At 31.8% G+C, this 23,917-nt stretch overlaps 1 protein-coding gene across 1 annotated transcript in view; it reads left to right on the top strand.

Moving 5' to 3' along the window:
- LOC106645770 (U3 small nucleolar RNA-associated protein 15 homolog) overlaps positions 1-23,917 on the top strand; it is a 194,316-nt gene that overhangs the window by 124,376 nt on the left and 46,023 nt on the right. Inside the window, exon 3 of the mRNA XM_089594983.1 lies at positions 17,396-17,616. Within this exon, the coding sequence (XP_089451109.1) occupies positions 17,396-17,616 (221 nt within the window). The remainder of the gene's footprint in view (positions 1-17,395; positions 17,617-23,917) is intronic.

Genomic DNA, 23,917 nt, shown 5'->3' with positions numbered 1-23,917 from the left:
ACTATTGAACATAATAAATACTGTGGGAATCCATGCAGGAGATAACATTATTCCACCCCCCAGCATACGAGCAAAAAGACTGATACCTTTTGGAATTATTGGGAGTATTGCTAAAGGACTTTACGGCTTAGTCACAGAAGATGATATTAACGTTATAAACACTAACATCAACAATTTAGATACCAATCAAAAAGAATATATTAAATTGTACGAACAAAATAGCCATATTTTTGCAGCCGCATTCAAAGAACTATACAATACCACGAAACGCCATGAGCATATTTTAAAACAAGTTGCTGATATATTGACTTCAGGACAGGATTTTACTCTTGACAGATATCTGATTCATTTGTCAGCATACCTTAGAAGAACTGAGGCTACCCTAGATCACATTATTCGTTCCCATGAAGATCTGATTGACATCTTGCATGATTTACAAAGAGGTCAAGCACATCCAAAGCTATTTTCTCCAAATATATTTAGAACAGTAGCCCGGGATGTAAAGAACCTTGCGGGAAATCTAGAATTTGTAGCACCAATAGAAAACCTTTATGCTGGTGAAATAAGTACCCTAAGCAAATTAGATGTTGTACATCAAGAAAATAGAACCATGGTAATATTACATTTGCCACTCGTAGATCGAACCCCTTACAATCTTTATAGACTACATCCAGTCATGATACCCCAATCTGGACAAAATGGATCTGCCTACATAAAACCGTCGTACCCTTACCTAGCAGTAGCAGCAGACCATAATTCGTATTTACGACTAAACGAAGTTACATTTAACCAATGCGATAAGACGGTATATGGTTATATATGCTCGGCTATGGAACCGCTGAAGGAACCTTATTCTATGAACGAATGTGAAATTCTTATGTTATTACGACCTGGACCAGAAGTATTTAAATACTGTGAAATTATGTTTACGCCGAAAACCGAAAGCCAATGGATTTATTTACCAGCTGATAGTTCATGGTTATTCTCAACACCCAATGAAGAACAATTGAACATTATCTGTCCTAATAAAATGGATCAACAAGAAAGAGTAAAAGGTATAGGTCTTCTACGAATGAATGATGGATGTACGGGAAAAACTCACAGATTAACCTTAACCAGTGAACATAAGATTATCACTCAAATACAATATATCTATCAGGTAGAAGTGAACTTAAACTTAACAGTACTGCATGAACCCTTAAAAGACACTGATGACTTCCATGACGCTATAAAATCGATTCGAGAATTAAACTTTAATGAACAAGCATGGACAGATGAAGAATTAAATGTACAAAATATAATAAATCAAATGGAGAAAATACGGACCCGAAAGTTGGAGGAAAAACAAACTTCTCTTTTTTCTTTAATACGAAATGTCTTTGAAGCTATTATTATTATGATTATAATAGCAATACTCATCAGCAAAGCAAGAAGCTGTTTCAAGAAGATTATGAAACGTAGATTCTCGAAAAAATTTATAAAACGTACCATCAACCCCCTGAACGCAGAACCCCGAGTAACCATAAAACAAGAACCAAATGAACACGAAGCAACTGAACTGTATGTTGAAATAGAAGAAAAACAAAAAATACCTAAATCATCTAAAGCTAGACCTATAATGAAGACACGGAATTTGATACTCCCACGCCATACACCCCAAAAACTGGAAATGGACTCATAAATCAATAGTAATTTGATACTATTTTCCTTCCAGGTAGAACAATGAACCCCGAATATGAAATAACAATAAAGACTAGAGTCAACATAAACCAACCTTTACATGAAGTTATCGAACAATTAGAAAATAAACGAAATATTGAGGAAATGCACATACTTACGGATTTACATAGTTATGAACATCGAACTATAACCGCCAAATACAATAGTGATTCATTTACTAAAGTAACTGATGAAACACTAAATACAGGAGAAGAAGTTCAAGCACTTTCTCCTTTTAAGATGAAATCCACTATTTGTCAAGCAGAAAAGATCTCTTCACCAACACCATCAAGAAACGACAATGATACACCAAACATTGATCCAAAAAGACTTATGTGTCTTCTGCCATGGGATATAGAAGAAAAGAAAAGAGAAAGAGATTTCTTTAATCATTTCTCTCAATTTGGCACCCTAGAATATTGTTATGCCGTTAGAGATCGGCGGGGAAGATTATCCCAAGGATATGTAAAATACATGGATCCTAAAAGCGCTATTTTAGCATTGCAGAACGATGAACCCGAATATCGCACAAAGTACGCTGAACCAATTAAAAGGAGTACAAAATACAAAATGAACCGAAAATTGACTCACCAATTATGTCAACAACAAGTTGAGTTAATGACCTACCACAGACATGTGATTACATGCAGAAGACAACGCTGTACACAAACTACAGAAACGAAGTCAATCCTTACCAAAACCGTTGATCTACGAGAGAAGATCAAAAGTAGCAGAAAATGAACCCAATAATTGAACCCTACCATTCAACTAGCCACCTTCTACGTCGAATACACATCACTTAGTTCTAAGATTTTAACTTTAAGCTTTGTAAAATCAATTTTTTTCTTTCACATATTCCTTCTTCTTAACTTCACTTTATTTTTTTATTTTATCTTTAGGATTTATATGAAGTACGTTTATTATTAGTTATAAAAAAAAAAAAAAAAAAAAAAAAATAAAAAAATAAAAAAAATATATATATATAAATATAAATATAAATAAATAAATATAATAATTATGAAAATAATAATAATTAAGCTTTAAATTTAAAAGCGCATGTTGTATTCTATTTTAGCTGTATGTTACTCTATTGTCAAATTTTTTTTTCTCCTCTTTTGTAATATTAAGCTTTAGCATGTATTAAAACTACTAATTCAATTGTATTACAAATACGCAAATATTTCGGCATAGCATGATAAGTAATAATTGTATCTATCCATGTATTCCCTACCCATTATCCAATAGTTTCATAAACCTAATTTTATTCTCATATCTGCATTCCATACATCACTTACGAACAATAACAACACGAAGTACACTACAAGAACACTCATACATGTACAGTATCAAGTGATGATCCTCACAACATCCATCATATTTACGTTTGCAGAATTACACACACAATGGACAAACAAAACGCTAATATCATAGAAGCAATGGCTGATGGATCCCAGCTTAGCATACTGCTGCAGGGGGATTATAGTAGGCTAATGCTAAAAAAAATTCTGGAAAACTTCGGGATAGTGAGGTCCATCGAACAGGAACCCTGTGCTATGGGGTACTCAAGTTACGAAGTGACATTCCTTTCACCACGGGAGGCAGCGTTAGCGGCTGATAACCTAAATGCAGCGCCAACGCTACAGGAGCTATTCGACTCATTGCCGAATGTATCGGACGAGAGGAATTGGGCAAAGTCAACGGCACCTGTCCCCTTGCCAAATAAAAGACAAGTCAAGGTCCACAATATATCGGAAAATGGACGTTAATTAAACATAATGACCGAAGAACCAATTGACAAGCGCCAATTGGAAACATCGCTTAACAAATTTGGTCCGATGTTATCATTAGAAGAACAGCCATGTTCGGTCCCATACACCAGCTACGAGGTCGAATATTACCAACTATGTGATGCAGCAGTTGCTGCAGCAACCTTAAATGATACAACGACCATAGAAATAGAAGACAAATCATCTTTACGAAACATCGAAGCACCAGCTAAGAATGTAGAATCAACGAAGGAAGTCAAAACCTTTAAAAAAATTAATGAAGAAGAGCTTAGTCCAATATTACGATTTGTAAGAGTAAATCGTACCGGGACTAAAATAAGCGTCATTTTAAAAAAACCTATTAACATAAATTGTATTATTGAATTTTTCGAAAACAAATATCCAATAGAAGATATTCATTTTTCAACCAAAAAACAAACACGGGAAGATATTGTTCCCGTTCATATAACGTATGGATCCGCTGAGTGGGCAGAAAACATGCGCCAAATAGTAGTGTATTGCATAACTCAGCAGCCAAAAAATGTATTCACAAAAAACCCGAAAACAGAAAACACGATCAAAATAAATAACGATCCAAAAGACAATGACTCACTTCCACGAAAAGTAGTATCTAAGGTACCGGCCATTATGAATCCGGATGAATACACCCGGTTGTTAATGACCTTTGGCCCTTTGAGCCATTTAAACTACTACCCATTAGATGTCAAACGCGACGATGGAAGACAGTTATACCTAAGCTTCGCTACATACTGTAACGAAGAATCGACGGAAAGGGCCCTCAAAGGACTCAAAATGTATGGGGCGAATTACTCCCAAAAAGACTCGCCAAAAAACCGTGAAATAATAACACATTCATCGTGTGGAAATTTAATATCCAAATGCCATCTTGAGGTGCACAGTCTTCTGTGCAAAACACAAATGAAATTAAAAAAGATCTGCCCATCATGCCAGGAAAATATCAACTTGGTAAAATACGACTGGCACTATAAACTATGCCTTGAGATGGGAGTGTCAGCAAATCTTGATGCACTTGATAGACTAGTAATTAACAACACAAAATCAGGGGCCAAGGAGAAGTAGAAGATGTAATATTCACGAATCCATTCCTTCCCTTTCTCTCAGTCCCGAAACAAATATAATAATTCTGTAAATTAATACTTTATTACATTACTATAAGGATTATTGTAAAATGTTTATGTTATGTAACTCATAAATGTTTATGTTATGTAACTCATAAGATAAATATAAACTAAAAAAAAAAAAAAAAAAAAAAAAAAAAAAAAAAAAAAAAAAAAAAAAAAAAAAAAAAAACCAATAAAATAATATAATATAATATATTCACCGAGGACGGTGATAGTTTTAAGAAGGGGAGGCTGTTAGGTGACGACTTGCGTAAATTAATAAATTTTTATCTTTATTCTATTTTATCCTGTTATATTTCATTCCCAATGATAAAATTTTAAGACTCTTTACAGAGTCATACTCAACGAGAGTCGTCGCCTAACAAAGCTGACTGTGAACTTCGTGGCTCTTGGAAGTGTCAAGTGACAACCGAAGCGAGCCATGAAGCCTAAACACATGAAGTCAGCAAGTACCGGCCCCATAGCAAGTAAGACAAAGAAGTTTAACTAAAACTTCGTGCAAGGTGCATTTCTTTGCGCGGCGTTTTAGTCAGTAGCCCGCTGCCGCTCATCAAGTGCAGACGTAATAATTAATTTTATAAGATTAACCAGACTTTCCGTCTATTTTTTCCTTTTCTGTTTTATTTTATATGTATACTAGTAATATCAAATAAAGTGATATAAAACTAATTGGAAAAGGAATTTAAATTATTATAAAATAATAAATAACAAATAAATAAATATAAAAATAAATAATCATAAATCGACGGAAAGAGAAAGTGCAGGTCGTCAGAACTGATAATTAGCGGATAGAAAGGTAAGTTAATCTGGATATTATATTCAACACTCTACTTCTTCCTTCCTTTTAATCTTTTCTTAAACAAACAAATAGTTGGACTATCTGCTGTCCCGCAGCCTGTGAAGGAGCGTGAGACTGTAGTCCACAGTTTTTAGTTTTTGATTTGAAGCTGAAAACAAACTTAAATGACATTAATCGTTATTTAACAATAATTATAAGTGTGAAAAAAAATATGTTCAAGTATATTTGACATAATTTAGAAGATTACGGCATTTTTCGGAAATACTCGGGAATACATGTTATACGCTGGGAAATGATTACTGGGCTGCTTTAAGGAAATATGAAGAACAAGCTGCTAATTTTAAATAAACGTAGTAAGGTTTATACAGAAAAAGAGATGTGCCCTTCAATTTTTTTTTGGTGAGCTTTATGATTCCTTCTAGTAGCCACCTTTTTTAAATGACCTGTCTATCCTGTATGTGTCAATAGATATTTCTAAGACCTTGTTCTAAACTCTTATAACTATCTCTGTCCCCTGCGTGCTCTGCGCACCAACACCCGTAATTGCAAATATGGATTTACGAAGTATAGAAAAAAAAAGAATTTATTAATTGGTACTTAAAATTAATGGATGTAATAAATGTATATTGTTCATAATTAATTACATTAATTTTTAACAATTATTTTTTATTTTCCCTGACTAATGCTTAATTTTTATGTATTGGAGACGACAACGTATTGAAAGATTTCGAATATCGTCAAAAATTAAAAAATTACGATATGGTTAAAATCACAAATTGATTTTGTTTTAACAGTATCGTTAGTTAATTGTTATTTTTCTTTTATTTTTTAATAACTAAAATTTTGGCTCATTGGTATTTTTTTCTTCGTTTACTTTTACTTTGTTAAATTCGTTTTAAAAAGTGACAAAATGTCTAAACAAAAATGTGACAGTGAATTGGACTCCCAAATTGCAACGAAAAAAATTCTTTTTTTTACATCTACATAGAATTTAAAGTCTAAATTTAAAGTTGGAGATAGATCTGTGTAAGAAAATAATTACTATTACTACTATTTTTCAAGAAACAATGAAATTTGAAAAAAACATTTTTTTCATAGATGGTCCTGGTAGATCTTAGAAACGTTTCTATATAAAACATTAATTTATTATTTTATATCAATTGATAAAAAAATTTTTACAATGGCTTGGACAGGTATTGCTTCTATTCTGCTTCCAAAGAAAATGACCACTCACAGAACTTTCAGACTTCCTTTAGACTTACGTACTATAGAAAGTGCGTTCTTCCAGTTTGAGCCAAATAAACGAAAATTACGTAATGCAGAAGTAACTATTTGGGATGAAGCTTCTATGATACCGAAAAAAGCGTTTAGAAATCTTTGATAGGACTTGAAAAAATTTATCTAGTAGTAATAAACCTTTTGGAAATAAAATAATAATTTTAGGTAGAGACTTTCGTCAAATTCTCCCAGTGGTGAAAAACGGAAGCAAAACTACTATTGTTCAAGAAACCATAAAATTTTCTAGTTTTTGGCCTTTGTTTAATATTTTTTGTTTAAAAATAATTTACGTTCGAATAATAAGAAATTTTATTAATTGCTACTGGATATAGGAGAAGGCAAAATTAAAACTTTTAGAATGCCTTCGACATGGAGAAGAAATAATATATGTTTTAAAATTTTTAATAATGATAATGATTCTTTTATATGTAAAGCTATAGTAGCATCTTACAATGAATACACGCATGTTTTGAACAAAAAAATTTTAAATAATATGGTAGGAACATTAGTAACGTATTAAAGTATTGATAAAGCAACTCACAAAGTAGTAAATAAATCAGACGATAATATTTATATTTATTTCCCTACATAATACTTAAATAGTATTAAAGAAGATTTTGCTCCACACGAATTGAATTTAAAAATTAACGCTATTGGTATGTTAATACGAAACTTAAACGTATCTTGTTCCGTCGAGAGACGGAAATCAAACGGAGCGTTCGTATACGGTTCAACTCAAATATACCTTTTCTCTTATGTCTTCTCTGCGCCCGCTTAAGCTCATCGCTGGTTGGCTCGCGGCTGGCCAATGTACGAGCGGCAGTGGGTGGGGCGTCGAGACTTACGCGTATGCTTGTCGGCGCTCTCTCGCCCTATTGCTTTTTGCATGCCTAACCGCACGCATCTCCACTGCTACCAACGCCTGCATTTTGCTGCCTTCTCGCTTCCAGGTCATCGTACACCAGGAGTCGACGGCTGTACCAGACGCTTCCCACCAGAGGATCACGCTAATGCTAAGTCACCTCATCCTATCATTATACTCGCTTTTATACTTTTAATCATTTAACCTCCCTCTGTATCTTTCCCACATTCTCTTCTAACATTCTCCGCATACTCAACCCCTTTCCACGTCTTCCTCTATTTCTCTCCCTCTTTTTCTCTGCTAATCTATTGCTCCTATACTTTTGACATTCTCTCTCTAACCCTTTCCTATTCAATATATATCTATATTTCTCTCAACCTTATACTATCTTCACCTTTGTTCTCAAGCTATTTTCTACTTGTTGCTATCTCCCAATTTCTTTACATTCTACATACTTAGTTTCATTTCATCCATTTTCCCATTCTTTCTCGCTCGTGCACGTTCCACATTTTCATTCAACCCTTTCCCAGTGGCTGTACATTCCCTCTTTCTCTCTCTCTCTCTCTCTCTCTCTCTCTCTCTCTACTTTTCTGTAGTCCGCCATTTTTGCTACTATTACCAGGGCATATTCTACATCCTCGCCAACCCAACCAACTTGCTATCGCTCTGTCCTCTCGCATAAAATTGTTCGCGTCATTAGTCCTGTACGCCTCTTGAGACGGAATAGTTAACTCCTCGCCCGATCCATCGATCGCAGCGCCAGCTGCGTCTGAATTGTCGCAAGGGGGAATTCCACATTTCTGGACGTCGGTCCGCTTTCACCTGCCTTGCGCTGACTCGTGCGACTGAGCAGGGCCCGCCGGTTTGTAAGGGAATCCTATTCCTGCCTTCATTATTTCCTCGCATACTCACACACCGGAAGTCGTTACCAGTAGGTCCTTCCGTACAATCATACACATCCGGATTTACGCACACAGGACCAGTCCGCATTTAAAATTCCGCATTTTCATATCTCATTAGTTATCAATTTCATCAATTTGTATTTGTCTTCGTTTCTTAATAAATCTGGGTTTTTTATGCCGCTGGCTTTTTCCCATTAAATTGGTTTTCTTTATTTATTAACCTCTGTTCAATTTCAAGTAATCAACGCATCATAACCCCCTATTACCAATATTTGAATTCTCAACTTGTTTTTTTTATTATTTTATTTTATTTTATTTTATTTCCCTTAATTTATATTTATCCCCCCCCCCCGATTTTAATTTTGTTTCTGTTTTTTATTTTATCTATTTTTTTGATTGATTTCTTGTTACGTGAGCCCTCCCCCCTTTTTTTGTTTATTCTGCCCTAATCCCTTTTTAATTTGGACCAGGCAATCCATGTTGGATCGGCTGTGCTCCCACACGACATATCTGAAGGACTTTGCAATGGTACAAGATTACGAATTACAAAATTATTTAAACACAACATCGAAGCTGAAATAATCACAGGTGAAAAAAAAGGAAATAAAGTCTTTATTCTAAGAATAACACTAAATATAAACAATTCTTCTTCGCTGCCATTTATATTGTACAGAAAACAATTTCCACTTACCTTACCTTTTACTATGACTATTATTAAATCTCAAGGTCAAAGTTTTGATGCCTTAGGATTATACCTTAGAAGACCATGATTTTCTCATGGGCAATTAAATGTTGCATTGTTTAGATGTAGAAACCCAAAAAAAATTTTTATCCAAATTGAATCAGAAAATAAATTTCAAATTGATAATATTGTTTCGAATAAAATTTGAGACTAACAGCAAAACCTCGCTTTAACTCTTACAACTCTATTATATATATGTATACATATAAAACAAGTTTTAATAAGAACGCTCCGAGTCCTTAGGAGACGCTATGTTAAGTTGACCTATTGTTAAATTATTTTGAACTCTTTCTTGTTCCACACAAGTTTTTGTTAGTGAATTAAAACAGTAGTATTTTGGAATATTAACAAAGCATATTTTGTTGTGGCAAAGTTTGGCAAAGTTAAAAACAAAAATTTAATTGTTGTAAACGTAGAAGAATATTTTTACCTGCTTTAAGTCGGTATCATTATAAATTAAAACAGCTATTGCTAAATGATAATAATTTTTAATATTTTATTCGATATTACAACAATCTATTCTCTTTTGCATCATTAAGTGCTCATATCTTGAGTGAAAAAGAAATGCTATTTATAATTTAAAAATTCAAAATCAAGTTTGGTTTATGACACCTTAAATTATTATAAACAATTCTTATTATCATTTTTACAGTCAATTATATGTATGATGACTTCACTTCTGTGAAAAAACGTTCGCCTAAATAGCTTTTTTTTAAATTTTTTGTTTTTTGTTTATAACATTTCTATTTGTATCTATTAAATTTGTTGACACATTTTTCCCCTGAACTTTTGTTTTATGGTTTTATTTAATTCTTTGTGGCACTACAAATTTTTTGTTTTTCATTCGAAATTGTAAAGTTTATACCATCTTACAATTTCTTTTTTTTAAATTAAAATAATTTTTGTTTATAATTTTCTCTAGTTTTTTTCAAATCCAACATTATTGTAATAAGTCGTAATGTTTAATATCAAGACAAGTGGGCTGTATGAATTTATGTATACGAGAGATGAAACGGACAAATAACTTAAACTCGATGACTGAATAAAACTTAATCTATTAACAACTATAATGATAAGACTAAGCTAATGAGTCTGACCTGAGCGTACATCATGCTCAGTGTCGCCAAAAAAGATGTGCTCTTAAGACGAGCCATATGCAGACTGGTTATATTATATGATCAAAAGGGCTTGGCAGCGAGCAAAGCAGCAAAAGCTTGCAAAAGGTATGTGAACATGTAGACGTACAATGTATTAAGGAATGTAGAGTATTTGTACGTGTGAACTTGAGCTGCTACGCAAAGCAGTGTAAGCTATTGTTTACATAAATTAAAAGAAAAACAGAATAGCATATAGCGAGTTTTTAGCAGAATAATTTGAACATACGTAATATCAAGGCTTAGGTTTAGTAAAGATGTTTATAGTTAACATTTTCATATTATCTAAGATCTAAATGCAGGTTTAATCCCAAGCAGTAATGCTTACCGTTATTATAACTAGAGAAAAAGTGTTAAATTCAAACTGTTGAATTATTTTCAATACTCCACGTTAAATTTAAATTTTCAAATTCAATTGATACAAAACTATCATATATTTTTACAAAACTTTTTGATTAAATTTCTGTTCCAAAAATTCGATGCATTTTCATGAAAATATTTGTATGTAATTAACGTTAGTTTTTAAGTATAAAATCGTATGACTCATAATTTAATACTAAAAATAAAGTAGTTTAATTAACTTACACAACTCTTATTTTAAGATAGAGTATTTAGTGGTTGACCCGCGAAGCGCGCAGGGAGGTGAAGCTTCACTAGTGTATATGAAAACTCCAGTGAGAACGAATAATCCAAATAACTTAAGGAAAAAAGCCGAAATAGTTGAAAATTAAAAAATGGTTTGTTAAATTTGTGTGCACAAACATAATTTATAGAGTCTAATCCCTATATTGCTTTTAAATTATATGATAGAAAAAAGAGTCATATCTGATAAGTATAGAACGAAATTAAAATTAGCCAAAAAAAAATCTAAAAAACATTTTGAGAACAAATAGGTTTACTTGTGAAGTATCTAACAGAAGATTCTGCAAGTTTTAACGATGGTACTACAGTTAGAAGGTTCTTGAAGGCTCTAGGCGATTCGGACTTGACACCTCAGAGAACAGGTGTAAATTATGAATTGATCACAAAATTTGGAGTAATTTTTCAGACACTTGGTTGGGGTAGTCAAATAAACACTTCAAAGTTCAAAGTGTTGGCAATAGAAACTGCAGAGTTGTTCATACGGTTGCACCAAAAAACATGGTAAAATTCGCTTTAGGTAGGGCTATGAGGAATAGCGTTTTTGAGCTTCAACGATGTATCGTTTTTTCATTATAAAATGGGATAAAATTTGCTCTACGTGTGGTTTGGTGGACTTTAAGCTAAACATATAAGTTTTTTTTTTACTATTTATACAACAAAACCAAGTAAAACTCACTTTCTGATGGGTTTGGTAGGCTATCAGAAATCATACTTTGCGAGAATCTCCAGAATTCAATTTTAAACTTTTCTGTCGAAAAATTGTCTTCTTTAACGTATATAGGCAATCACTTGGCAGTTTTGAAAAAAAAATTAACTCTATTTCTTATTTGGAAGGCTTATATCGTTTCCATACGTTTAACCTATTATGTTGTGCTTAGTGCAGCCGTAGTTTTTTATTTTTTGGCAGAATAGCACATGTAAATAGTTTATAGTAATATTTTTTCTTCTCGTGTTTTTAACTTTTGTACTAATAACACAATGAAAAAATGGTTTTTAAATGATTTTTACATGTGTATGATTACTAAATTTATTTCCCAAAATTCAATGTCAAAAACTTATTGTTAGAAATTTTTCGATATTAGTAACGAAAACATAATTCAGTGCACCGATATCTAATTGAGAACTCATGTACACTTCTGCATCGAAGGTCTCTTATTGGCCAAATATTTTCGCGTCGTCCGAACGTCCGAAACTTGAAGACACAGCGCTCGAAGCCTAAAAATATTAAACCCAAGTACCTAATCTCTGATAAGCTAGTAGGCTGCAGGTTTATTTGTGCCACTTACAATTAGTGTAAAATACGGTCTGTAACTAATCTCAAGTACTTTATCTCAATTAACCCATTAAAGGTACTAGTATTTAAATAACATTTTACCTATTTACTAAATGAACAAAATTCCAAGCAGCTGATCCCTAAGGACCCAATGAACTCTCTTTTTTGTACTTTTGCTAATTTTCAATGTCCTCATGCCGTCTGCACTTTTATTTCCCAAACTAACAAAATCTTAAGCAGCTTATCTCCAATGAACCAATGCCCTCGTTTGTCTGTACTTATATTTCCTAAATAAACAAAATTTCGAGCAGCTCATCCCAAATGACGCAATGCGTTCGCTTGTCTGCACTTTTGGTTCTTCAATAAACAAAACTCTAAGCAATTGGAAAGTGACTCTTTCATAACTTCCACTTGCTCGTGTTATACTAACATCATATTGTTTAGGGTTAATTATAGAGTTCTCCCATGTATTTGTAACATAGTTTCTCTATAAAATATAATTGTTGGTCTATAGTGCGTGAGGTTTTTGCGTAAAAAAGAGAGAGTCGTGAAAAGGTCTCCAAGATAAGATGAAACATTGATTAATATATGAATGAAAAGTTTTGCTCAAGAAATCCAAGTGGTGTTTTATTGTGGAAGTCAACCCTAAAAAAAATTCTATGCAGCTAATTTCCAAAAACCTTATGTGCTCGCTTATCTGCACTTTTTTTTAATTCTTGAATAAACAATATCTGAAGCAGCTAATCTCTAAGAGCTAAATGTAATCGCATACCTTGTCATTTATATACTATTTCGCATGTTACGTAAAATTTGATATGCAGTATGTAGACATGCAATCAAATCGATTTCAGTGAAAATCAAAACCAATAAAATACAAAAAAAGGAAATTTCAACATACTATAGAGAAGACTGAATCTATAAAATCATGACTTCGCACATTTTGACGCTCAGCTTCATAAATTGAGGAAAAGTGGAATATCTAAGTGAGTACAGCTTATGCTGAATTTAGAATGAAATTTAATTAATAAAAGCGTATATGAGTAAAGGTTAAGCTTTGGTTTATACTATAAACATAGGTCAGTTTTTGGTGTAACAGGTCGTGTAGTGTGTTAGCTAAATAAAATACACAGTTTGTTTTGGAGCCGAAGGTTGTGAGTTTAAAACTTGAGGTCACTTTTTTTTCCTTTATTAGTATAAGATACACATATATACTTATTCATGAATTATTAAAGCTTGCATGCATAAAAATCTTAGTCCAGTAACCCAATACGCTTGTTTCGATAATTAAATAACCAACATCTCAAGCATGTAGTCCTTAGTATAACAAAGCATTTGCTTGTGTGTGTTGTTATTTATTAAATAAATCCACTTATTATTAATATCACAAGAGTCACAAGTATCACAATCATGTTCTTCGAGTTACTTGGGGTTAGGGTATCAAACTGTAAAATACTTGATAAATGAATATCCTATAGTTAATTATTTATAAATAAGTAAATATCTGTATCTTGCAAAATACGAAAAAAAAATTTTTTTTCAATTACTTCGAGTCTCGGACTCACAACCTTAAGGTCCAACACAAAGTCCTATTTAACTCACACACTACACGATCTGTTTTACTAAAAGCTAACATATGTTTATAGTATGAACCAAAGCTGAACATTTACTTATATATGCTTTTGTTGATTGAATTTTATTCGAAATTTAGCATAAGTTGTACTCATTTAGATGTCCCCTTTTTTCTCAATTTATGAAGCAGAGCTTCTAAGTGTGCGAAGTCATGATTTTATAGATTCAGTCTTCTCTATAGTATGTTGAAATTTCCTTTTTTTTATTTTATTAGTTTTGATTTTCACTGAAATCGATTTGATTGCATATCTATGTACTGCGTATAAAAATTCACGTACCATGTAAGAATGAAGACAAACAAATGTATTGGGTTATTGGGAATTAGCTGCTCGAGATTTTGTTTATTTAGAAAATAAAAGTGCCAAGAAGTGAGCGCATTGGGTCACTGAGGCTTAGCTTCCTGGGATTCTATGCTAGTTAATTAAAAAAAATGCTTAAAAGTGAGCACATTGTATCATTAGAGATCAGCTGCTTAGGATTTTGTTTATCTAGTAAATAGGAAGAATGTTGTTTAAATACCAGTAAGTTTGTTAGGCTCATTGAAATTAATTACTTGGGATTAGTTACAGAGCGTATTTTATACTAAATAGCACAAATCAACTTTTAGCGCATTGGGTTATTGGGGATTAGGTACTTGGTTTCCATGTTTTTTGGGCTTTAAGCGCTGTGTCTTGAGCTTCGGACATTCGGGTGGCACGCAAATACTTGGTCTATGGAAGACTTCCTGCGGTGAAGTGTGCGCAAGTTCTCAGTTAGATATTGGAGCACTGCATGACTTAAAGTTTTTTATAACTATATCTATTGATACTGGTATTATATATAAAATTAGCATAAATATAAAAATATTGAAGTGTTTTTAATATCGGGCTTGTCTAAGTTAGTAAATCAGAATTAACTTATCTCGGAATAGATGGAAGAAAGTGACATGTATAGTCAGTGTATAATTTTTATGCCTCCAGAGAGGTATTATAAATTATAGAGGCAGATTTTTCTATTTAAATTAAAAATATAAAACAGGGTGATTTTAACATAAGGACTCAGGACTGGAAGCTTAAAATGTTTTATAGGCATAACAATGGGGGTAGGAAAGAGTATTGGTGAGAGCATGCTCAAAAAATGGTTTTTTCGTTACCTCCTGTCATGTAATTATTAAACTTTTTAGGTAGTTGCTATCGTGTTTTTTTGTATAATGATACACATCATAGATAGGTGTAATCAAGACCCATTTAGACATAAGAAAAGAAGAGCAAAATTGAATAATGTATTTACTGAGCTGCTTCATTTTGATGGTGTAAATAACTTTGAGTACTTTACATACCGACTAAAGTAGTATCAGGAAAACTTGTAATCCATTTTTCCGTGGGCGAATAATGACCGAATTTTACAGAATAAATTTTTTTTCTTTTAATTTGTACTTTGACGAAAAAACTGTGTTAAAAAATTTCAGTATGGACATTTTCGTTTTAATTTGGCAACAGAATGTCGACAATTAAGCCAAAATTTCTGTAAATGGTGTGAAAAAATAGTTGAAATAAAACAATTTTAATGCGGCTTCGTTTTTAAGATATGTTGGGGCCTAGTAACTGTAAAATACCTACAGTAAAACATTTGGACCGTAAGCACCATTCTCAAGCCATCCCTCATAAAATGGACTTATGAAATAATCATCTCAATACATTTGAGGTACTGAATGAACCGTTAAAAAATCTATAAGTACTTTTTAATACCACAATCCGTGTTCATTATACTTTTCTATCATGCACTGAGATCGTTATTTCACAAAGGGTGGCTCGGGGATGTTACAGACCATCAAAAAGTTTTGCCGCTAAATATACAAGTTATGTGGCTTTAAGGAGGCTTGGGAGAAAAGTTGGAAGTGTAGAATGGTGCCAAAAAAATGTATGCTGTATTTGAGCATATCAGGAGTGCACATGAATTTTTTTAGACTTTTCACCAGGGAAATTTTCAAGAAAAAAATTATGTAATATTGTCAGTTCAACACGGTCTCTTATGGAAAACAAATTTAGGTTACCTTTTAATCAAAAATTACGGTACATTATAAATGTTATATTAAAAAAAACGTTTGTATGGATACCTAAGTACAACAGGAAGATGCTCAACAACAAAAAGCACGACTCGCCAGGCATTGTTTAAAAATATAACCAATTACAGCCGTACAGATTCAAGTTTATCGAGTGCAAAAGGAGGTGCGTGGTAAAGGGGGTACATCTGAATGGTCCCAGAAAAATTTCTCTACTTGTTTAAAGTAACGGGTTCAGTTTTAAGACACCCGAAAAATAGTGTTTTCGATACTTGTCATTAAATTTAATTTTAAAGGAATTTTTAAGCTGTTTTATATTAGCATAGATATATATGACTATTCCAAATAAAAATACAAATTTACAAATGCAATTCAACTTATGAATGAATTTTAAATTAAAATAGTTAATAAAATTACGCATGTCCCTATTTAGAAGACATGTGTCTTAAAAAATTGGAATATATGTCCCTAACTATAAGACACAATGCTAATTCAGTGTATTTAGGTGTTTAATAATTTGGTACATTCGATTTTAAGGTTATGTTTCTATTTGTACGTATTTATAAGACATAGATGTTTTAAACTTTTTTTACGTAAAAACGAAACTACAAAACATCCCTGTTTTGTCATATTCATGAAGAAAAAGTAATAAAATTTCTAAATAAATTTTTGTTTTCAAAAATTAGGTAACATAAATAGCTTAATTATTGATTAATGATTGTCTTATAATAGGGACAGATTTTACAAGTGTCTTAAAACTGGTCCCGTTACCTTACTAAAGGACTTGAAGATAAAGGTTGGAGCAGTTTGAGGATTGGTTGGTAGAAGTTTGCTGGACAGAAAAAGTGATATCAAGAGAAATCTGCATTGAGAAAAAAAATTTGATAACTGAGTTCAGAGTAGACAAACCATAAATATAAGAAATAATGGGAAAACTTCATTGTTGTAGAAGTATAATAGATTATTTTAAATATAAAAAAAAACTAGTAGTATGTTATAAAATAAAATAAATAGGAAGCTGATACTAACACCATATTGTGAACTCATAAAAAGTTAGCTTTAGCTGAAAGAAAACTAGAAAAATGTGGAAGAATATTTTAAATTTATGTATGAATACCAAATGAGGTATAAATAAAGTAGTCAAGTTGTTTGAAAGATTTTATAAATTATAAAAAAATTTTGTACGAAAGAGCACACAAAAACTTATTATTAGTCAAAAACGTTGATGTGAGGGTGTGTCTTAAAATAATGTATGACATTAGGTAAAAAATAATAATCATTTGTAAAGTAAGCCTTCATCCTGGCTTATAGTAAAGTATAATTTCTTATATAATTTGCACATTGTGATTTAATTTTTTTTTTTTTTTTTAATAGTAGTATAGTAGTATTATTCTTATTAAATCTTCTACTTATACTTTTATGCAGGTGGAACAGAAATCAAAGTATGGGATTGTATAACGAATGGTCGTCTTTTAGCAAAAATATCTCAACATCATAAAACAATTACTTGTCTTCAAGTAGCCTCCAATGGTCAAGTGATAATATCAGGATCTTTAGATAGACATGTTAAAATTCATGATACTGGATCATATAAAACATTACATACATTAAACTATCCGAACTCAGTTTTAAGCATTGGGATCAGTGTAAGTACATTATATATTTTCAATTCACTTGCAGCTTATTTTATTTAGCTACATCTTAATTGTTCAGAATAAAATACAAAAACTTTATACACAATGCTTTGGTTAACAGTGCAAAATAGTACATGCAAAAAATAGTCTTTAATCATAAATTGTAATGGTAATTGATATTATACAAAATCATGACGATCAGTTACACAGACTTGGCTATGGGATTGCTCAATCACGTCAGAAATTTGAGCTACCCTAACCTCAATGTGTGAAAAAACATACATTCGGCACTTTTGTCTTTGGAGTGACTCAAAACCTGAAAAAGGTGGAGTGAAACAAACAACGTTATACTATTTTGAGCATGCCAAAATCCACAGAAAAACTGTAGAAAAAGTAAAGGGATTCTTAGGAGCAGTGCTGGCTCAGTGGTAAACGTGCTTGGTACAACACCGTTCTAGGGATCGTGGGTTTGATTCTAAGTTACTGCAAATTTTCCAAAAACTGTTTTCATTAGAAAAAGTTCCTATGAAACCCCAGCTGTTTTGGGGCAGGTTTTTTCATGGCATTTTTCTTCAGACAGATTTCAGAGTTTTTTTTCTTGTCCCACTAATTTTCAGGCCTGGGTGAATACAAAACAATGTAAGTGTTTTAGGTGGGGATGAGCAAATCTGATACCTGGCACCAAACAGGGAACGCCGACCTTACCGTTAAAGAGTGGTCCCTGAAACATGGGGCTTTTTTAGGGACGCTAAATAGCCTGGATCCGATGCTTCGGCAGAAAGCAGCGGCTTAACCGGTGAGGAGTGTATACCTGAGATATGAAGTCTTCTTTGGAGAGCGGGTACACAGTGATAAGTGGCACCAATGTATCATTGGTGACAACTTTAATGAGAAGGTGTTCCACTGTTGCTATTTCATTGGGCCGATGGTATGATAAGTATGATATTAGTTAGGTGATTAATAAATGGGTACAGAAATATAGGCTACCCTGGTAACGTGGTAAAAAAAGGAATTTTTTAAAATATAATTTGGGTTAATAATATGAATACGTAAAAAAAATAGTTTTCATTAATTTATACAGCGACCTTCGTAATTTGTTTCCTCACTGTATGTTTTATTTGAATTATCATTTTAACGTGTTTTAAGTCATTAATCATCGAAGAAAATCATATTATGTTTTATTTGATAAATAACACCAACTATCTGTATATGTGCCAAGGTTTGAATGAGGTCCAATTAGCAGAAAAGAGGAGTTAGATCGATATTTAAAAATTATATGCATAATGTATGTGCATTTCATGATTTTTTGAGTTTCTGACCACGTATCAGAAGTCAAAATGAACAAGTCTCACCACCTTCCTCCCCTCTGTATGAAATGACACTTAGAGGTAGTAATTAGGAGATTAATGGGGTGAAATTCATTATATTTTACTTATTATACATGTTCAGTGACTTTAAAGGCATGAAGTTCATTTACATCATCTGTATAATTTTTAAATATCATAAAATTATACATAGGGGTCGTGAGGAGCGGGTAAGGGGGTAACATTTGTTAATTTTGAATTCTTATATGTGATCAGTGACTGATAAAAACATGAAAATGACATTTATCTTGTTAGAATATTTTCTTATTTCCTTAAATCTGAATATTTACTCTGTATGTTATCTGAATTTTTGCAATATTCCCAACTCTAAACTCTCACCGATGTAAATAAAAAATTTTTACAAAAATCAGCTTACAGAAGTTAGCAAGTCGTATTAGGAATACTTCAAGATGAGATAAATAACCCAGTTACTATACACTAAAATTTCTGACTGTAATAAATTATTATCACTGTGCACTGAAATTTTCGACTGTTCTAAATTGTTTATTTTTCTAAGTTTTTTAGGTAAATTGAAGAGTTTTATTTTATCCTCATCTGTAGCATCTTGTGCGATTGAAACAAATAATGTTTTTCCGTTATGTTACTTTTTTTTTAAATAATTGTTTTAGTGTTGGCAACAATTGTTTGTGGGTATCTCTCATAAGATTTTAATGCGAGGAAGAAAATATATTACTGATTTTATTAGTAAAACAATAAAGTTTATCAAATACGCAGGAGAGACGTCTGTGACGAAACCAGTCTTTATTATACCATCTACCATTTTTCCTGTACCACTACAAAATTGAAAACAATCTGAAGACTTCCAAATTCATGATGAAATGATAGTTCACGGCTATGGCAAAGTCAATTTCAGAGTTTTATATAAATCGCCATGTTTGCGCTATCAAACGTCTGTTAATGATCTGATAAGAAAATTTATCTAATGAAAAACCTAAAATTTTGAGAATCAAAGAAAGAAAAATACTTGCATGAGAAACCACGTTTAAGGAATTCGGGTATCGTGAGCGATATTTTCTTGAATTTTCACAAAGAAAGATTCTCTTGTTTGTCATGACATTTATGGCTTAATGAAGAAACTAGAATTACTGTACAATCCAAAAAATTTTACTTAGACTCAAGTACAGCTAGAAGGTTTTTTTATTACATAATAGTAACGAATACACTTTCTGCAGTCTGTGTGTTTTTATTAATTGATTGGTCAATAAGAAAGCTGTTCAGAAACGGTGCTATAAATGTAAAAAAATGAACCTCCTGATGAATCGTCAAAAATTTTGTTACCTCCGTTACATGTTAAACTTAGAATTGAGAAAAAAATAATGAAATCCTTCCATAAGATAGGATAATGCTTTAAAGATTTTGTTAGTGCAATTCAAAATTTATGTTAGGAATTTGTAGATCCTCAAATTCGTCTTCTTATTAAAGAATTTAATTTTGAAAAAGTGGTAAGTAAAACAGAAAGTACAGGGCAGTGTTTTAAAAAAGTCATTACAGAATTTTTTTTAAATAACGGAGATAAGTATTACAAAAGTTTGATTTTCTAAAACTCTTGGTGATGTTTGAAAGGAGAAAAAAAAACGCTCATCAGAATTGAAAAGAAATACAGTGACGTCATCAAGAAAGATGGAATGCAGCTATGCTTGCTGACTACGGGTGGACTCTGAAAAAGAATGGGCGTAGCTTATATAATAAGAAAGATCGCTTCTATAAACCATTGTGACAAGTCAACAAATCAATTTGACTTTGACGAAAATAGAGATTAAATTAATGAGATTCAAATAATACATAATTACTTTATTGTATATTTACCAAATAGTTTGAATTTTTTGCATAAAAATATTTTCTTTTCAAGAACATGTTTTTTTTTTTTTTCAATTTCACATTCACACAGTTTTTATGCATGGTTGCGATTCTCCTACCGTGTTTCACATATTATAAGGCATTGCTTATATTTTTTTTAAATCGAAAATCGTGGTATGCCTTATATTTAACGTATGTCTTATATTTTAATATTTAAAAATTTTAATTAATATTTGTTAATTTTTGAAAATAAAAAATTTAAGTTATTTAATTTAACTTTACAAAAATTACAAATTCACATGACAAAAATGTGCATCGTCAACACTACTCAAATCACTTTTAATTTAATTAATTAAATACCGTATGTACGTCGTCCTCTTCTGGGATATCATCATTAATATTAAGTGGAATGAGTTGATCTTGAGAATTTAATCGTTTTAAAACCAATGACCCTAATATGTCTTGTTTGGCAACAGTTCCAAAAAAGTTTTTCTAAAAAGTTCAACGCTTATCAAAATAACCACTTTTCAATGTATTTTTTACCATATTATCAGTTATTTTCTCCCATGTTAATTGTACCCAAGAAACTACTTCGAGAGAACCAGGCTTGACGAAGTTTCCACTAGTACTTCTTGTCATCTTATTTAAAAAACACTGCAGTTTTATAAATTGCAATAATGATAAGGAGTTCGTAATTAGAAAAACTAAGTCCGTCAATAAATGATTTGAATAGTAATGCTATATTAATACTTTGAAGATCTTCCAGCTTGAAGAGAGTAGTAAAACTTTAAATAATTTATACTTTGTTATTATCAAATAATTAAAAATAAGTAAGCATAATTATTAAAAAAATGGATACCTTTGTAAAGATAATTGATATTTACTAAAAAAGCTTTGAAGCCAAGTATTTGAAGCTTCGAATTCTGTAGAAACGTCAAACTGTGGTACAACATCCCAGGCCATGTGTTGAATATCGGCCCTTGTGACAACTAACGACTCTGCTCTGCGTTCTAAAATCCATTTAAATAAATAATTTTTCAATTCATTATGAACTGCTTGCTGATCTGACCCTCACTTTCAGGTTTTGTCACATCCGTATGAAACCAGTATAGTAAGATGTTCGTGGTTTTTACGTCACGTTTGAACCATTCGATAATTCAACTGATTTTCTTTACAAAAATTTACAAGATTCTTTTCAAGGGACTCTTTAATAATATTATTCTCGAAAGCATATGTATAAGATTTTGCTTTTGTAGCCGTCTTGTAAGCCAAAACGATCGAGAACAAGAGCTTATCGTCAACTGTTGCAGCTTCAAACTTGAGCTGAAAGCTGAAAACTTATCTATTGTAAAAGAGGTACGCCTTATATTCGAGGTATGCCATATATTTACAAATAGAGGAAAATCACTGTATGGCATGTATTCAAGTACGTCTATAATATTTGAAAGACGGTACTACAATTCTACAATTTTTTTGTGCTGGTGACCTACATTTTGAGTCAACCATATAAATGTTGACGTTATGACTTAGTATTTATAATGAATGATTTAAAAAAAGTCAGAAATACCAATCCTTATAAGTTACATAACTAAAAAATAAGCTACGAAGGTTGCTGTATTTATTTATAAAAACCATTGATTTAACGTATACTTATGATCAATTTGAAGTATACTAAGTTTTTGGATATTGAGTCATTTGAAGGACAAAAGTGCCAAAAACAAAGTTTTTCATTTTGACGCGACCAGACAATTCTACTGCCAGATTATTAAATAGGAATATCAAAAAGATTTTGGCAATATATTCTTGTCACATTATTTTTTAAGAAAGATGAAATAGTTAAAAAACTACTGATAAAAACGTTTGATATCGAATTTTCTAAAAATGACGACTTTGAAGCTGAAATAAATTTAAATTATATAAAATTAAACAATTCAAAAATTGTTAATTATTAATATCATATTATCTTATTAAATATCAAATAATTTGTTTCATATATTTATATTTAATACGTATTATAAACTTACTTTGAACTAAAGGAAATGATATGACGCTACAAGGGGCAAAAGTACATCAATCACCCATAAGGTGATATCGCACTTTAAGGTGGTTCTTTCAAGAAATGATGATTAACAAAATAACATGAAATCTTGAAAAATGCATTTTATTGAGTTACAATACACTTCTTGTTAAAATTTTAGAGTAGGCTAACGAACATAGACGCAAGAAAATGATAAATAAAAATTGAATTCTTAACATATGCTCTTACGGCCACTAAGCATTCCTTTTCTAAAAGTTGTAGCCTAGTTATTTATTTATGGAACATAATTAAGTAAAACACTCACACGATAAAGCACACATAATACTTAACAAACTGTCATGTTGAAATACATGTGTTCACGGACTTAATCAAAAGATATTAAATGAAACACAGGCATACATTGAAAGCGTAGACAAGCATCTACTGCTGGAATTCCGAGGTTCAGCGCAAATTTTACATAATCATTCCTGCGAACTTTTATATCGGATATCATGATCTTAAGTTTTGAATCAGTACACAGCTTTTTAGTTGGTGCATCGTATCAAGGCTCTTTTAATAGTGAAAGATATGGATCGATATCAGCTTAGTGGTAAGCGTATTTGGTACTTATAGACAACTGTTTATGGGGTCGTTCATTCAAAAAACTGTTTTCCTCAGGAAAGTTCCTACGAAATCTTGCTTCGGCAAAGAGTGCTAGCTGAACCGATGAGGACTGGATGGTCCTGAGTCATGAAGTCTTCTCCAGGGAAAGACTACACAGTAACGAGTGGGCTTATGCACCATTGCACAGTGGGCCCAACCTGGCTTTTTATGTTCAAAATTATCTACAGACCACAATTTTTGACCTATTTAGATAATTTTTTTTTTAATTTCCAAGGTGAGATGATTTACAAGACATCTGTCGAGGCCAACTTTTAATTGCCAACTTTACATTTGGTTGACCTCCCTTAAATGTTAAAAATTAGCAAAACCTGCTAAAAAACACAATTATTAAAATGGATAAGTCTCATTTTACGAAGTAAAATTGGGCAATCATGATTTTATATTGTACTCTAAGATATTTTATGACAAATGCATTATCATAATTTAATTC

Source organism: Copidosoma floridanum, unplaced genomic scaffold (assembly GCF_036245765.1).
Source record: "Copidosoma floridanum isolate Cflo_tuat_1 unplaced genomic scaffold, Cflo_Japanese_pri ptg000022l, whole genome shotgun sequence".
Lineage (NCBI taxonomy): Eukaryota > Metazoa > Arthropoda > Insecta > Hymenoptera > Encyrtidae > Copidosoma > Copidosoma floridanum.
The sequence above is the reverse complement of the archived record's forward strand: the minus strand, read 5'-3'. Positions and strand labels throughout refer to the sequence as shown.